At 39.0% G+C, this 13518-nt stretch overlaps 1 protein-coding gene across 1 annotated transcript; it reads left to right on the forward strand.

Moving 5' to 3' along the window:
- The first annotated feature begins 4593 nt into the window (after nt 1–4593).
- On the forward strand, nt 4594–5421 carry rprma (reprimo, TP53 dependent G2 arrest mediator candidate a). The gene has a single exon (XM_077537268.1). The coding sequence runs from the start codon at nt 4807–4809 to the stop codon at nt 5113–5115; it is 309 nt and encodes a 102-aa protein (XP_077393394.1). The 5' UTR covers nt 4594–4806; the 3' UTR covers nt 5116–5421.
- Nucleotides 5422–13518: the final 8097 nt, after the last annotated feature.

Raw genomic sequence — 13518 nt, forward strand, 5'->3', positions numbered from 1 at the left:
AAAATCTCAAGGATCTCACTAGAAAAAAAATATTTTAGGCATCATCTATAATGTGACTGAGGTTTTTTTCTCATTTATGACATTCACTTTGACACACAAGTTCCAATGTTTTCCCCTGTAAACGGCAATTAATGTCAAATATGCATTGTCATTTGGCGGTTGGCACTGAATTGGGTGGCCGGTAGGGATGTAACAATAAGGGCAATATGGTGATATCGTGATATTAAAACTTCCACAATATCGTCGTCGTCATGGTCACAATATTTAAAAGGAACACATCTGTTAAAAAAAAGTCAGGTTGATTTCAATTTGTGCAGTTCTAGCACCCTCTAGTGGCTAGTTTATTAGTGTAATTTAATTTTCGTTAGGGATGTTTTGGCCTTCTATGTTTAAAATCTGTGCTAATTGTCAGATGAAGAGGAACCGAATTTGAATGTGAAGCGATCAATGTGTGCTTGCATTAGCAAGTAAGTGCCTCAATATTGTTATTAGAGATTATAGGTGGTTTATATGCATGTTATGTACAAAAGCACAATATTGTGCTTTCTCTAGTATGAGCTCTTTTTTTTTTTTTTTACAATATTGTGATAATTATCGTATCGCCACCTTCATATCGTGATAATATCGTATCGTGATGATTGGATATCGTTACATCCCTAGTGGCCGGCGCACTCAATTTCAATCAATTCCACACAATTGACCAATTAGTCAGTAGATCATTTAACCATCCTTTATTTGTACTATTGACTAAATTATTCTCAAGATATCAAGAGTATAAACACGCAACTTTTACAAGTTTCCCTTCATTCTTCTTCGTGTAAAAAAAAAAAGAGCTATAGAAAATGGATTGATGGGCTATAATTGGACTCAAATTCTCAAGGAATAAAACATTCAAACTCTCCTCGACGAAAATGTGTCCTGAACTTGATCAGTCAAAGTTTTTTTTGTTTTTGTTTTTACTCTGGCCACTATTGAGACGTTTCTCATGCACTAGCACGGTTGAGGAAGCACATTCATCTTCCTCAACTTCGAGTATCTCTAACGACCAGACAATACATTATCATATTGGCACTAATATTTGAAAAAAAAAAAAAAAACAGCAAAGTGTACCCGCCCTGCCAGGAAAGAGGAGGGAGGGGATTATGGAGCAGATCCCATTAAGTCCATTAAGCAAATAGAGGGAAGCTTCTTTTATAATCATCCCCTCCACTCCTAAAAAAAAAAAAAAATACATTTGATGATGAATAACACATTCATATCGATAGTCAGGCTTGTGCATGGCGTATTCACTGCGCAATGCATTTTCATTCAAATAATGGCAGACTAGCGACCGTCACATGCTCTGTGCAGACATGTTGCAACGTGGAGGAATCGCCTCTGCAGAAAGGAACGTGTGCACGCATCACTACTCAAATAATATTTTAAAAAATATATATATATATATACAGTTACCTCGTAAGGAGTCGTCAGCGCCTGCATGTATCGCCAATGAATGAATCCTCCCGCGGCGTGCCAAAAGCACACCAAGTTGGTGTCCGTCTCAGCACATAGTAAACAAACCGGTGCGATGTCGTCGCTCCAGTGAGGCGCTCCCCGTCATCGCGGTCACCCGCTCGGGCTCCTTGGCACAATGTCGCCGCCGCAGCGCATTCGTTCCCTCCTTCATAAATGCAGTCGCTTCGTTTTTACCGGATATTCGCGAGAAAACCGGTCGAGACGCGAGAGCGCATGTCGAGACCTGCTGCGACTGGAACGCCGAGCAGGGAGAGAGAGATGAGATTCGTTCGGTGCGATCTTAATAACAGCTCGCAATCGACCCCGCTAATGTCTCCGTGTCTCGTCTGTGATTGGCCCGAGAGCGACGTCAATCTTGGCAATCCACTTGGAGGGGCGGGGCTTGAGACTGAGGCGTCATTTCTTCGTCCATCCACATCCATGCGTGATCATTTCTGTCAGAAACAAACTACTCTCTATAATTACGTAACAGTGGTTATACTACATGTTCACAAAGTTGTTTCGTGAACAATGTTTCTTTTTATGGGAGTAGTGTATCGTAAATGTACAATTGTACTGGGTCATAATGAGGACTGTTTCTAATATTTTGACAAACTCTTATAAACAGCATTATGATGTTCTGCACCCACAGTAAACATACGTTTACAGTAAATTAAATTCATACAACGTCCATGACACTTGTATGTTTCCTCAGGCGGCACAAAAACGCGTCATATTGAACATTGCTTCCCTCTACTGGTAAGAATCGTCTTGCCCGGTGCTTCTGATTCTGCCTCTTATGTGTTTGATTGTTTGTTTGTGGTAGCTTTAATAGATACTTTTAGAAGCCACTGCCTCATATTTTGATCATTTTTATTTGAAATACACTGAGTGAGTTCCAAAATATACATTTGACTCATGGTGAACCCTCCATATCCAGAGACTAGTTTCCAAACATCCACTAGATGTCACCAAAACGTGTACTAATTGTATACAGAACTGGACTGGAGTTCCTTTCAGGTGGTGCAAATTTGTATTATCACTGCTTTTTTTTTTTAATCCTTGATGATTAACTATTTGGGAACATACAGTACAAGGCTGCACGTGTCAGGTTAATAATCACTCTCATTTGATTTAAGCGCAGGGAGAGCAAAAAAAAAAAAAAAAAAAAAAACTCTTCTGACAACTACGTCGACTGCAAAATCTGTAAGTGAATGTTAAATCTGGGTGCTAAATTTCATTCTGAATGTGACACAACGTTTCCCCAAACTTGACTTTCTTTTGTTATCAAATCTTAAACAATTTGAACAAAATTTGCTGTCATTGCCAAAGCTATGAATCATATGCAGCTTTGAATCCAAAATATAGTGGAAATAAAAAGTCTACACACCCTCTCTTTTTTTTTTTTTTGTCGTTTTTTTTTTTTTTTTAAACGACCAAATGTAAGTTTTTTTTGTTTGTTTGTTTTAACGACCATGTAAGGCGTGGGTTTTTTTTTTTTAAACAACCATGTAGGCTATAGTAAGGTGTATTTTTTTTTTTTTTTTTAACGACCATGCTTCGTGAAGCATTTTTAAGAAATGACCCTGTATAAGTTTTTTGTTTTGTTTTTTTAAATGTCTATTTATATATAGTAAGGCGTTTGTTTTTAAAACAACTATTTATATCGTATGGTTGGTTTTTTTTTGGTTTTTTTTAATGACCATGTTTAATAATGGTGATTTTGTTGTTGTTGTTGTTGTAAATGACCATGCATACATAGTAATGCGTGTTATTTTTAAACGATGTTTAATTTAGTAAGTTAAAACAGGAATTTATTGTAAAGATTTTATTTACTTTTTTTTTAAACATATAGTAAGGCTCTTTTTTTTTTAAACAACCATGTGATTAATAATTTTATTTTCCTGTTTTCTGACTTACTTAGAAGGATTCTTGCTAAAGTTAAACTAAAACAAAACAAGTCACTTGAATGAAAAGGGATACTTCACTTATTTAGCCCATTATAGCAATAAAAAGTTAATATTTTGCCTATAATTAATTTGATACCTTCATTATTTTTCACATACAATTAGTACCTTTAAAAAGACATTTTGCAACTTGCTGTCGACTGAAAATGACATCACAGGGGCTCAGGTAACCAATCACAGCTCACCTGTTTTCTAGGCTTGGTCATGTGACATTCACAAGCTGAGCTGTGATTTGGTTACCCGAGCACTTGTGTGATGTCATTTTCAGTCGACAGCAAGTTGCAAAATGTCTTTTTAAAGGTACTAATTGTACATTAAAAATAATGAAAATATCAAATGTATTATAGGCAAAATATTCATGTTTGACTGCCAAAAACGGCAAAATAAGTGAAGTATCTCTTTAACTCATTTACTCCCACTAACGTATAAATACGTTTTTTAATGTTCTAAGTGTCCCAAAGACGTATTTATACGTTTTTGTTGTTGTTTTTTTTATGCTAGAGCATACAGAAGGCTTTGATGCAGCCTCTCAACTGCAAAGAACGGTTGCAGAAATGGTAATTATTACACAAACGGCCAGCAGGTGGCAGCAGAGCAAAGGAGATCAACCAGGGCCATGTAGAAAAAAAGCTCAATTCCTTCCAATTTTAAATAGATTTGTAAAAACTGATGAAACTTAGCTCTCTTCTAATGCTAATTGCTGCAAAACGGAAACAGACAGAAACATACTTTTTTTTTCCTGATGAAAGAAGAGACTTTAATCTTTCTTTTGATAGGTTCCGTGCTTTTTATAGCTATAGACCACAATATTCTGTGGGCCTTGCAAAATCAGTCAAAATCCAGTAAAAACAGCCGGAAGCGAACGGGACTGCTTCTGTGAAAATGGCTGCGAGTGGTGATTGTTTCTTGAAAATGCAGATGTGCAATTTTAAAATGGCCGCCGGGGCACTTCTTGCTTGGGGCCCCTGGGGAATGTTGCTACGCCACTGATTGTACTACAACAGGAAAGCCGCACAGGACAAGATGTGAGTTGATGCATCAGTCTGGCCTCAAGGGGGCGCTCTTGCTATGTTGTCCCACCTGTATGCCTGTTTTTAAGGCAGGCAGCCTGTGTGTGTGCGTGTGTGCAATGTGTCGAATGCCTCTCCTGCTCCCTCTCTCCGCTGATCCATTGTGCTTCCGAAGTGCGAGGGAAGAACACACGACATGCAAAGGCGGAGCAGAGTGTTGAAGTCCAGCAGAAGACCTCTGTGTGAACTTCTCCAAGTCCCTTCCTCCTCATCCTCATCACTCGGGATCAACCCACCGCACATCACCTTCAACTTGGAAAGTTGACTTTGCAAGGATGAACGCCAGCGGTTTCAACCACACGGAGGGCGGCTTGTTCAACAGGACAGAGGTCATGCTGTGCTGCAACCTGTCGTCCGTGGTGACCGACGAGGGCCTGGCGGCCGCCTCGCCGGACGAGAGGAGCCTGTTCGTCATGCGGGTGGTTCAGATCGCCGTCATGTGCGTGCTGTCCCTCACCGTGGTCTTCGGCATCTTCTTCCTGGGCTGCAACCTGCTCATCAAGTCCGAGGGCATGATCAACTTCTTGGTGACCGACCGGAGGCCGTCCAAGGAGGCCGACGCGGTCATTGTTGGAGCCTACTGAACTCGCATCCCGGCTGGGACTTGAACCCGGAACTCGGGAGTTTGGGACCTCTGTCCGTGCACAATGAGATTATACATGGGAGGTAAAAACTGGTCACTCCTGTGGGTCCTTTTTTCTAAGAGGCCTATTTGTTTATTACTGTCGTAATGTCACTGTCCTTGTTTATATATCATTTGATATATTGATGGAAAGGGAACATCATGTAAATATGTACTGTATGTGTTTTTGCATACAACGAGCACAAGCGTGTGTGTGAAAGTGCAATGCATCTGCTTAATTGGAATAAATTCACTCTGTCATTAAAGACTCCCCTCCCAGTTATATCTTTTTTTTTTTATCTTAGATATCTTAGACTTAGACTTCACTTTATTGATACCTTCGGCATGGCTCCCTCTGGGAAATGTACATGTCCAGCATCAATGAGAACAGATAATACAATAAAAAATAATTCAATCAATCAATAAATAAGGTTATTACACCAGAGATTGAATTATTCGTAATAATAATAAAAATAAAATAAAAATTCAATCAATCAATAAATAAGGTTATTGCACCAGAGATTGAATTAATCTGCTCATTCAGTTTTTTATTTATGTCCTCCAAAGGCCGTTCTCATTTGATATATCTATACAGAATACATGTTCATAATATTTGAATAATTCAAAATGTGTGAAGTCATTGACATCACTATTCAATGGAAAAGCATGCATATCAATATTTGTTGTTGTTTTTTAATCATGTGGAAGCACTACTTTTTTGTTGTATGCATTAAGCAAATGTTGACTTTTTGTTTTAAATGTAAAATGAACCATTTGAGGAGCATGCTTTTCACTGGATAGCAAACAAGTGCTTTATTGCAGTCTAAAGGAATAAGCAGATTTCTTTTCCGTGCTTTAATGACTCTTAAAAATGTTCACATTATCTTTCACTGAAAAATTAATCAATGAATAATGAGCTTATTAAAGCAGAGTAACAAAGTCCTTTTTTCACCCCGAGGGCCTCCCCAAGAGACGCATATCAATGAGGCGAGTAGAATTATGCTAAAGAAGCTGAATAGAGCTTCTGTTTGAATAAAATTGATGCTTGATTGTCTCTGCAATTCAACAATTTAATACTCGCTTGGAAGCCACGATTGCAAATACAAAATGACAACGTTGCATTATTTTGGAGAGTTGACCATTTTAATGTAATATCCCTTTTTGTCATTTTTGTTAAAACTGTCAGTATGGCTTGAAGGTAATAGATGATGAAAATGATCTCTGTGCCCATGAAAAAAAAAAAAAAAAAAAAAACAATCAGAGAGAGAAGATGTGACTGAGGAAATGTCAATGGTTCTCATGCACTCCCGGGCACACAAAAGCGGCCTCATGCTGTTACACTGTTATCTGGCAAAATCATCACCTCCGATTAGCCACAGGCAGCTGAAAGGGTTCCGAACGTATGCGGAATTAGCAACATTTCTTCTCCACGGGTAAGTTTCAACTTCATCCGATAACATTTAGAGCTTGAAGTCAGGCAGGCACGAGATATGGTCTAAATCGGCGCAGGGGCGGGCTAGACTTTGCTTTAGTATTTTCACACATGCTTGATTAGAAGCTTGTCACAGTATAAAACGTGCATTTTTGCACCATTGTGGACGTGAACACGGCCGACTTGATTCACCACGATTACAAAGTGGCTCCTTTAATTTACTTTAAATGCCGCGCGAGAGGAATGCTGATAGTTCTTGACATGGCGGAAGATGACGCTGATTTGTTCGAGTCATTCGGCAGGTCGAGGTGCGCAAAGTATGTTTCCAAGGAGCTATCAGCAGACCTCCAAAGGCGGATCATCCATTTCTTGTGTTTATATGAGGCCATCATACATTTATTGGTGTTCACAGTCATAACTCCCCTCCGATGGAAACCATAATGAAGGAATAATTGTAAATAATAAGTTATCATACATTTGCTGCAATGAAGAATGCTTTGCTCAACAAGCTGAAGACCCACAACATCTAACGCAGCCGAATGGTTCAAGCCAGTCTGGTGAGGCCGCCTGGTTTTTTTTTGTTAAGAAATGATTGGAAACTTGACCACACGTACTCAGCAATCTTCCACCCACATACACAACACATAGACAAACAAGTACACTGTGTTCCACCTATGCCTTGCATTTGCAATTTTTAGGGTCAGAACACCCATGTTACTAGGGGCGTGGCCACGTGGAAACCAAATAAAAAGAGAGGGTGAGGAGAGGATTCTTCAGAGCGTGCAGGAGTGAATTGTATCAGTCAGTTCCTGTCCTCGCGACCCTTCAACTGAGTTTTTTCTCTCCTTTTTGTGTTTGGATGTCAAACAGGTAAACCTGACACATAACTACAATGTGCTCCCTGACAAAAAAATAAAAAATAGTTTGACAACCCTAGCTTAAATGGTCGGAAAACCTCAACTGTTAGCTTGTCATTGATGTTGTCCATTATACTGTATGTTAGCATCAAGCTAGTGATCCATGGCTGAAATGAATCTAGCGCTGACGTTAGCTAGCAGGCTAGTCCTTATGTTTTTGCTAAAGTACTCAAAGACAACCCACAAACAATTATTTTATACATATCCGCCGTGAGGAAAATGGCTTCCACAAACCCAACGATGTCGTTTTGATTCTCAGTTTGTCCCTTTAAAAGCGGTCACAACGCCTCCATCGCAGTCTTACCATTTTCTCTGCGCGGTTATTTAAGACAGTTTCATGTGATGGCTTTTTGTTTCTGTCTTTGAAATAAACCAGGAAGAAACCTTTTTGAGGTACCTGGCAGTGTAATTGTTTGCATAACCACTTGCTGACATGATGAAATGCTTCATAGCCTTCATAGGCATACATTTGGTTGCCATGGTGAAGTTATTTGTCCTCGTCTTAAGCAACATTATGTCTACATATATGCTGCTTTAATAACACTTTAAGCTTGACTAAGATTTGTGTACGTGTGTTCGGTCAGGATGAAAATGTTGGTTGATGCACGTCGCCGCCTCTGCTGCACTTCAGCTCCGCAGGGCGAAAGCAGCAGATTCCGAGATGGTTTTGACGGCTCGGCCCGTCAGCCGCAGGGCAATACGTTGCAGTCTGATGGCTCCCATATTCCGCGTGTCACAATGACACTCAAATAGTCGCAATCAACTTTCTCCACTCAGATTCTTCCACTTTGACTTTTTTTTTTTTTTTTTTTTTTGCTGTCAGATGCTTTCTGCCTGTGTCTCATCTCTTAATGGAAATTGGATAGGTCAGTGATTCTCCATGTGCCAATAGGCTTCAACTTTTTTTTTTTTTCATCCAGTTACAATCTAACTTTAGTTTTATCATTGCAACTTTTTTTTTTCTTATATGCATTTTATTATCATAGCATATTCTCAGAATTCCACCACCCCCACAAAAAAAACTACATTTTCAACTTGTAACATTACAACTTTTCGTGTAGTTACAATTTTTTTTTCTCAAATTCAATTGTACTTAATTCTCATTAAAATTGTAAAGAGCCTTATTTTCTGAAAAACTATATATATATATATATATATATATATATATATATATATATATATATATGTATATAAGATGCAAGTTAATTTTCATAACATGAATTTGTTTGTATAATTTTCTTTTCATAACATTCCAGCCTTTTTCTCAAAATATATTTTTTTTTTCTCTCTTTGAATACAGCTGTGTACTCTCGTCGCATTGCGACATTTTCTCAGTGTGCGACTTTTTTTCTCAAAAATGTCACTCTTGCAACATGGCGACTTTTTTCCACATAATCCGACTTTGTTCTCAGCTGAATGCAACTTTATTCTCATAATATTACAACTTTTTTTTTTTTTTTTCTCGTAATCTTGTGACGATTGTCTGAAAAATAATGCAACTTTATTGTCATTATAATTGAAATTTTCTCATGAATTTCAACTTTAGATATATGTATTCTGAGTTAGTGGTGGTAACAACTTTTTTTTTTGGGGGGGGGGGGGGTATATTACGATTTTTTACCACCAAAATTGTGAAAAACAATGTTATCATCACAACATTACAATGAAGTACTCTTCAATACTGTACAACCATATGCTTCTTTATAATCACGATCAATTTAATACAAGTATTTCCAATTTGCATCATGATCTTACTATTGCCATCGTTATTCTTTCCCGAGTTGCCATGTACCCTTTTATTCCCGCTGCAGTCTCTGAGGAGGTCAGAATGTGGAGATTAGAGTGACTTTGTGGACATTTTCCACATGTCCCAGTGGACTGTTGCAACCACCAAGTTCACCCAGCACACAAATAGACAATTATTGAGGGAGATGTAAGAGATAGTGCCATGATTCCGTCAGTCAACGCAGTCCGCAGGGCTTGCGAGTGATCCCTCCCCGGATATTCGGGATTGTGTTCAAACACACCAAACATGTCTGGATGTCCAGTTCAAGTGTTTTGTTAGGCAGTACGACCTCACTCAGTTGTACGTTATTCTCCACGGGTCAAAAAGCCAGTCACAGCTGCGCTCCGCAGCCACTGCAGGCCGTTGATTGCGGGCTAAAAAAAAAAAAAAAAAAAAGAGGCTTCGGGTCCTGACTTGAAAGCGCGTGATTGGCTGGCTGAGAGAGGGCCAGTCGATGGAGCGGATAGTGACTAAAAGCTCCGACTGGCAGGAAGGCTCAAACGCCGCCTTGTTTCTTTCTCATTTTTACCCCTCTGCCTGCTTGTTACGTTACACCTGCAAGCATGTGACACATTTTGTGCCGTTGTTTGCATTGTTTTCTCTTCTATGTATCACTTTTATGTAGGGATGTTCGATACCACTTTTTTTTCAGCCCGATACCGATAATCAGACCCTCAGTACTCACCGATATCGATACCGACTGCCGATTCCAGTAGTACATTTTGACAAATAAAAACAAATATATTTCCTTTAATTTTGTCGCTTGTACTCGTCTGCGTCACGAGTACTCAAGTACTTGAAAAAAGGCTGGTATCGGCCCGATACCGATACCTGGTATTGGTTACTCGCCCATCCCTACTTTTATGGATCTTTTATGTCATCAATTCATTCGTTTTCTAGAGTGTTTGTTCTCATTAGTAGGGCTGAACAATTTTTTAAGAATAATTGTTTTTTTTTCTTCTTCAATATTGCGATTGCGATTTATTTTTTTTCAAGATCTGCCCATGTTTTTTTTTTTAAACACTTAAAGCTGCTCAATGTAGAAATGTGCCCCAAAATATCTTTATAATAGCCTTTTTTATTTGACTATTTGTGACTCAAACATCTTCTAATTAGCAGACGAACCGCTTAGCTGTTCACATTGGGTACTCCTGCAAGCCAATAGTTTTCAGACTGGACTCGGGTTCGAAATTCCCGCCCTCTATCTGCAGAAGTGAAATCATGCGCCCAGTGTGTAGTTTCATTTTTTTTCGCCACATGTGGCAGTAGCGATTCAAAATTCAATTTCCTGCATTGAGCAGCTTTAATGAACTAATTTTAAAATGTATCTGTATTACTATAAACTAGGGGTGTTAAAAAAAAAAATCGATTCGGCGATATATCGCGATACTACATCGCGCGATTCTCGAATCGATTCAATAATCGGCAGAATCGATTTTTTTTTATTTATTTTTTTTTTATTTTATTTTATTATTTTTTTTTTTTTAGGATTCACACCTTGAGCATGGAAGAATGTTATATGAACGGCACATTAAGCCTTAATATTTTTATTTTAATGCTGTTCAAACATGAAACAGATTACAACCTCTATAAGACTGAAATTTCAGATAAATAAATAATACATTTTCATATAAATCTTACACTCTACAAGCTTACTGATTAGTATTTTCTAAATATGAATGAAAAAAAATCGCAACAATCGACTTATAAATTCGTATCGGGATTAATCGGTATCGAATCGTGACCATTCGTATCGGGATTAATCGGTATCGAATCGAATCGTGACCTGTGAATCGTGATACGAATCGAATCGTCAGGTACTAGGCAATTCACACCCCTACTATAAACGATATCATATTTATGATAGATAAATGTTTTGGTCTTATAGGTGAGGCCTACGCTGAATATATAGTTATAAACATTCACAACATTTATTATTTATATAACACTATTTAATTATAGTATCTTAATATTCATAATAAACAATAACATCAAAAACAACAGTTAACTACTCCAAAATATTAATCACAAATTAAGATGAAATAGCAAGCAAATAAATGTGAGTTAACTTTCCAAGATTGTGCCTGCGTACCATAAGCGTGTACTGTGATTAATGTTGTCAAGACGAACATGTCCACCCTGTCATCATGACATATTGACCACTAAGAACCTTGAAATAGGCATTAGATATTACACGTTCATGTTGCGAGTTGACAGTCCACCATGTGCTCATAAGATGCTAACATTAGACAAAATGTCCACCCTGTCACATTATTGAGCTCTTTGTATCTTTATCAAAAGAGTTTGGGATACTGACCATTGTGCATTTCTAATGGCAAAATATCAAATACTGTATATGAAGTTCAATGGAAACTTTGGAAAATGAACTTATAGGAGTCAACTGAGGACGTCTCAGTTGCCATTGGAACACCGCTTATGAGAAAGAGTAAACAAAATACTATTTTATGAGCTCAAACAGGTCAAGAGAATTTTCTGGAGCCGCTCATTAGTCATCTCAGCCATGCAAATTGAAGGCTGTAAAAGTAATAGCTACGATGTTGCGTTCGAGACCTTCCCAAAATCCATTTGCGTTCTCGTGTGAGCATATGCTCGGCGTTATTGACCCTCTAATCAGGCAGCTTTTTAGCAGCTGAAGAGACAAGCACCTCTGGAAAATGAAAGCTCCCGTTTTGTGGAAGGCTTCGTCATCCGCCATTAGCGGCCGGGGTTACGGCCTCTTCAAGAAACGACAATAAACTTTGGTCACGGGCTATTTAACTCCCCTGAGGAAGATGGGCCAAGAACGTATCGCCGGTATAAATAATGTTAGACAAGGTCTGCACACTTTGTCCCAATAAAGTCGGCACACTGGCTGGCTATTTATTATGTCAGTCAAATCATAAGTGCCTGAAGTAATTCATCAGCCTGCATGTACGTATATTACGCAGCTTAGTTATCTCTCGAATGCCCATCCAAGGCTCATTATGTGTCACAAAATATGTTTACACATTTTGCCTTACCTGTCAACATTAATTTATTCTAGAAAAATTCCCGCGGAAATTTTGGATGTGACTGCAGACACTTGCAAGGTGGAAAGCCGAATGCACTGGTCCGTTCTGGGTCACTTCTTACATTAGCATTAGCATGCTAAGCTAACATTAGCATTAGCGTGCTAACTTAGCATTAGCATGCTAACTTAGCATTAGCATTAGCATGCTAACTTAGCATTAGCATTAGCATGCTAACTTAGCATTAGCATGCTAACTTTGCATTAGCATGCTAACGTAGCATTAGCATGCTAACTTAGGATTAGCATGCTAATTTAGCATTAGCATTAGCATGCTAACTTAGCATTAGCATGCTAATTTAGCATTTGCATGCTAACGTAGCATTAGCATGCTAACTTAGCATTAGCATGTCAAAAAAGTGAGAGATTATAAAGGTGCTACTTTCAGGTGAAGTTTCAGGATCAACTTCAAATGCACTATAACTCTTTCAGGCAAACTTGATATTCTCGCAACATCATTTCATGTTTTATGGATTTCTGGGGGGGGCAACTTGTATTTATCCATCCATCCATCCATTTTCTTGACCGCTTATTCCTCACAAGGGTCGCGGGGGATGCTGGAGCCTATCTCAGCTGGCTCTGGGCAGTAGGCGGGGGACACCCTGGACTGGTTGCCAACCAATCGCAGGGCACATAGAGACAAACAACCACCCACACTCACAAGCACACCTAGGGACAATTCGGAGCGCCCAATTAACCTGCCATGCATGTCTTTGGAATGTGGGAGGAGACCGGAGTACCCGGAGAAGACCCACGCGGGCACGGGGAGAACATGCAAACTCCACCCAGGAAGGTCCAAGCCTGGACTCGAACCGGAGTCCTCAGAACTGGGAAGCGGACGTGCTAACCACTCGACTACCGTGCCGCCCTACTTGTATTTATTTATTTAATTATTTATTGTACAAATCGAAATAATTATTCAGAAAATGTGGATAAACATTCATTTGCGTTTTCATAACATGATGTGGCCCTAGCGCCCTTCTGATTTTCTGTAAAGTTTGGACACCCCTGCTCTAGGTGATCGTTGACAAGCTTTTAAGGAAGTGAGGCCGGATCAGGATTCCGTGGGGAAAACACAAGATCTCAGATTGCACTCAACATCTCACCTGCATTAGCTTCCGTGGGGAAAACACAAGATCTCAGATTGCACTCAACATCTCACC

This window comes from Festucalex cinctus, chromosome 11 (genome assembly GCF_051991245.1).
Source record: "Festucalex cinctus isolate MCC-2025b chromosome 11, RoL_Fcin_1.0, whole genome shotgun sequence".
Taxonomy (NCBI): Eukaryota; Metazoa; Chordata; class Actinopteri; order Syngnathiformes; family Syngnathidae; genus Festucalex; species Festucalex cinctus.

What these genes read in the sequence shown, in the direction of transcription:
- rprma (XM_077537268.1), top strand. Translation starts at nt 4,807, where the DNA reads ATGAACGCCAGCGGTTTCAACCACACGGAGGGCGGCTTGTTCAACAGG.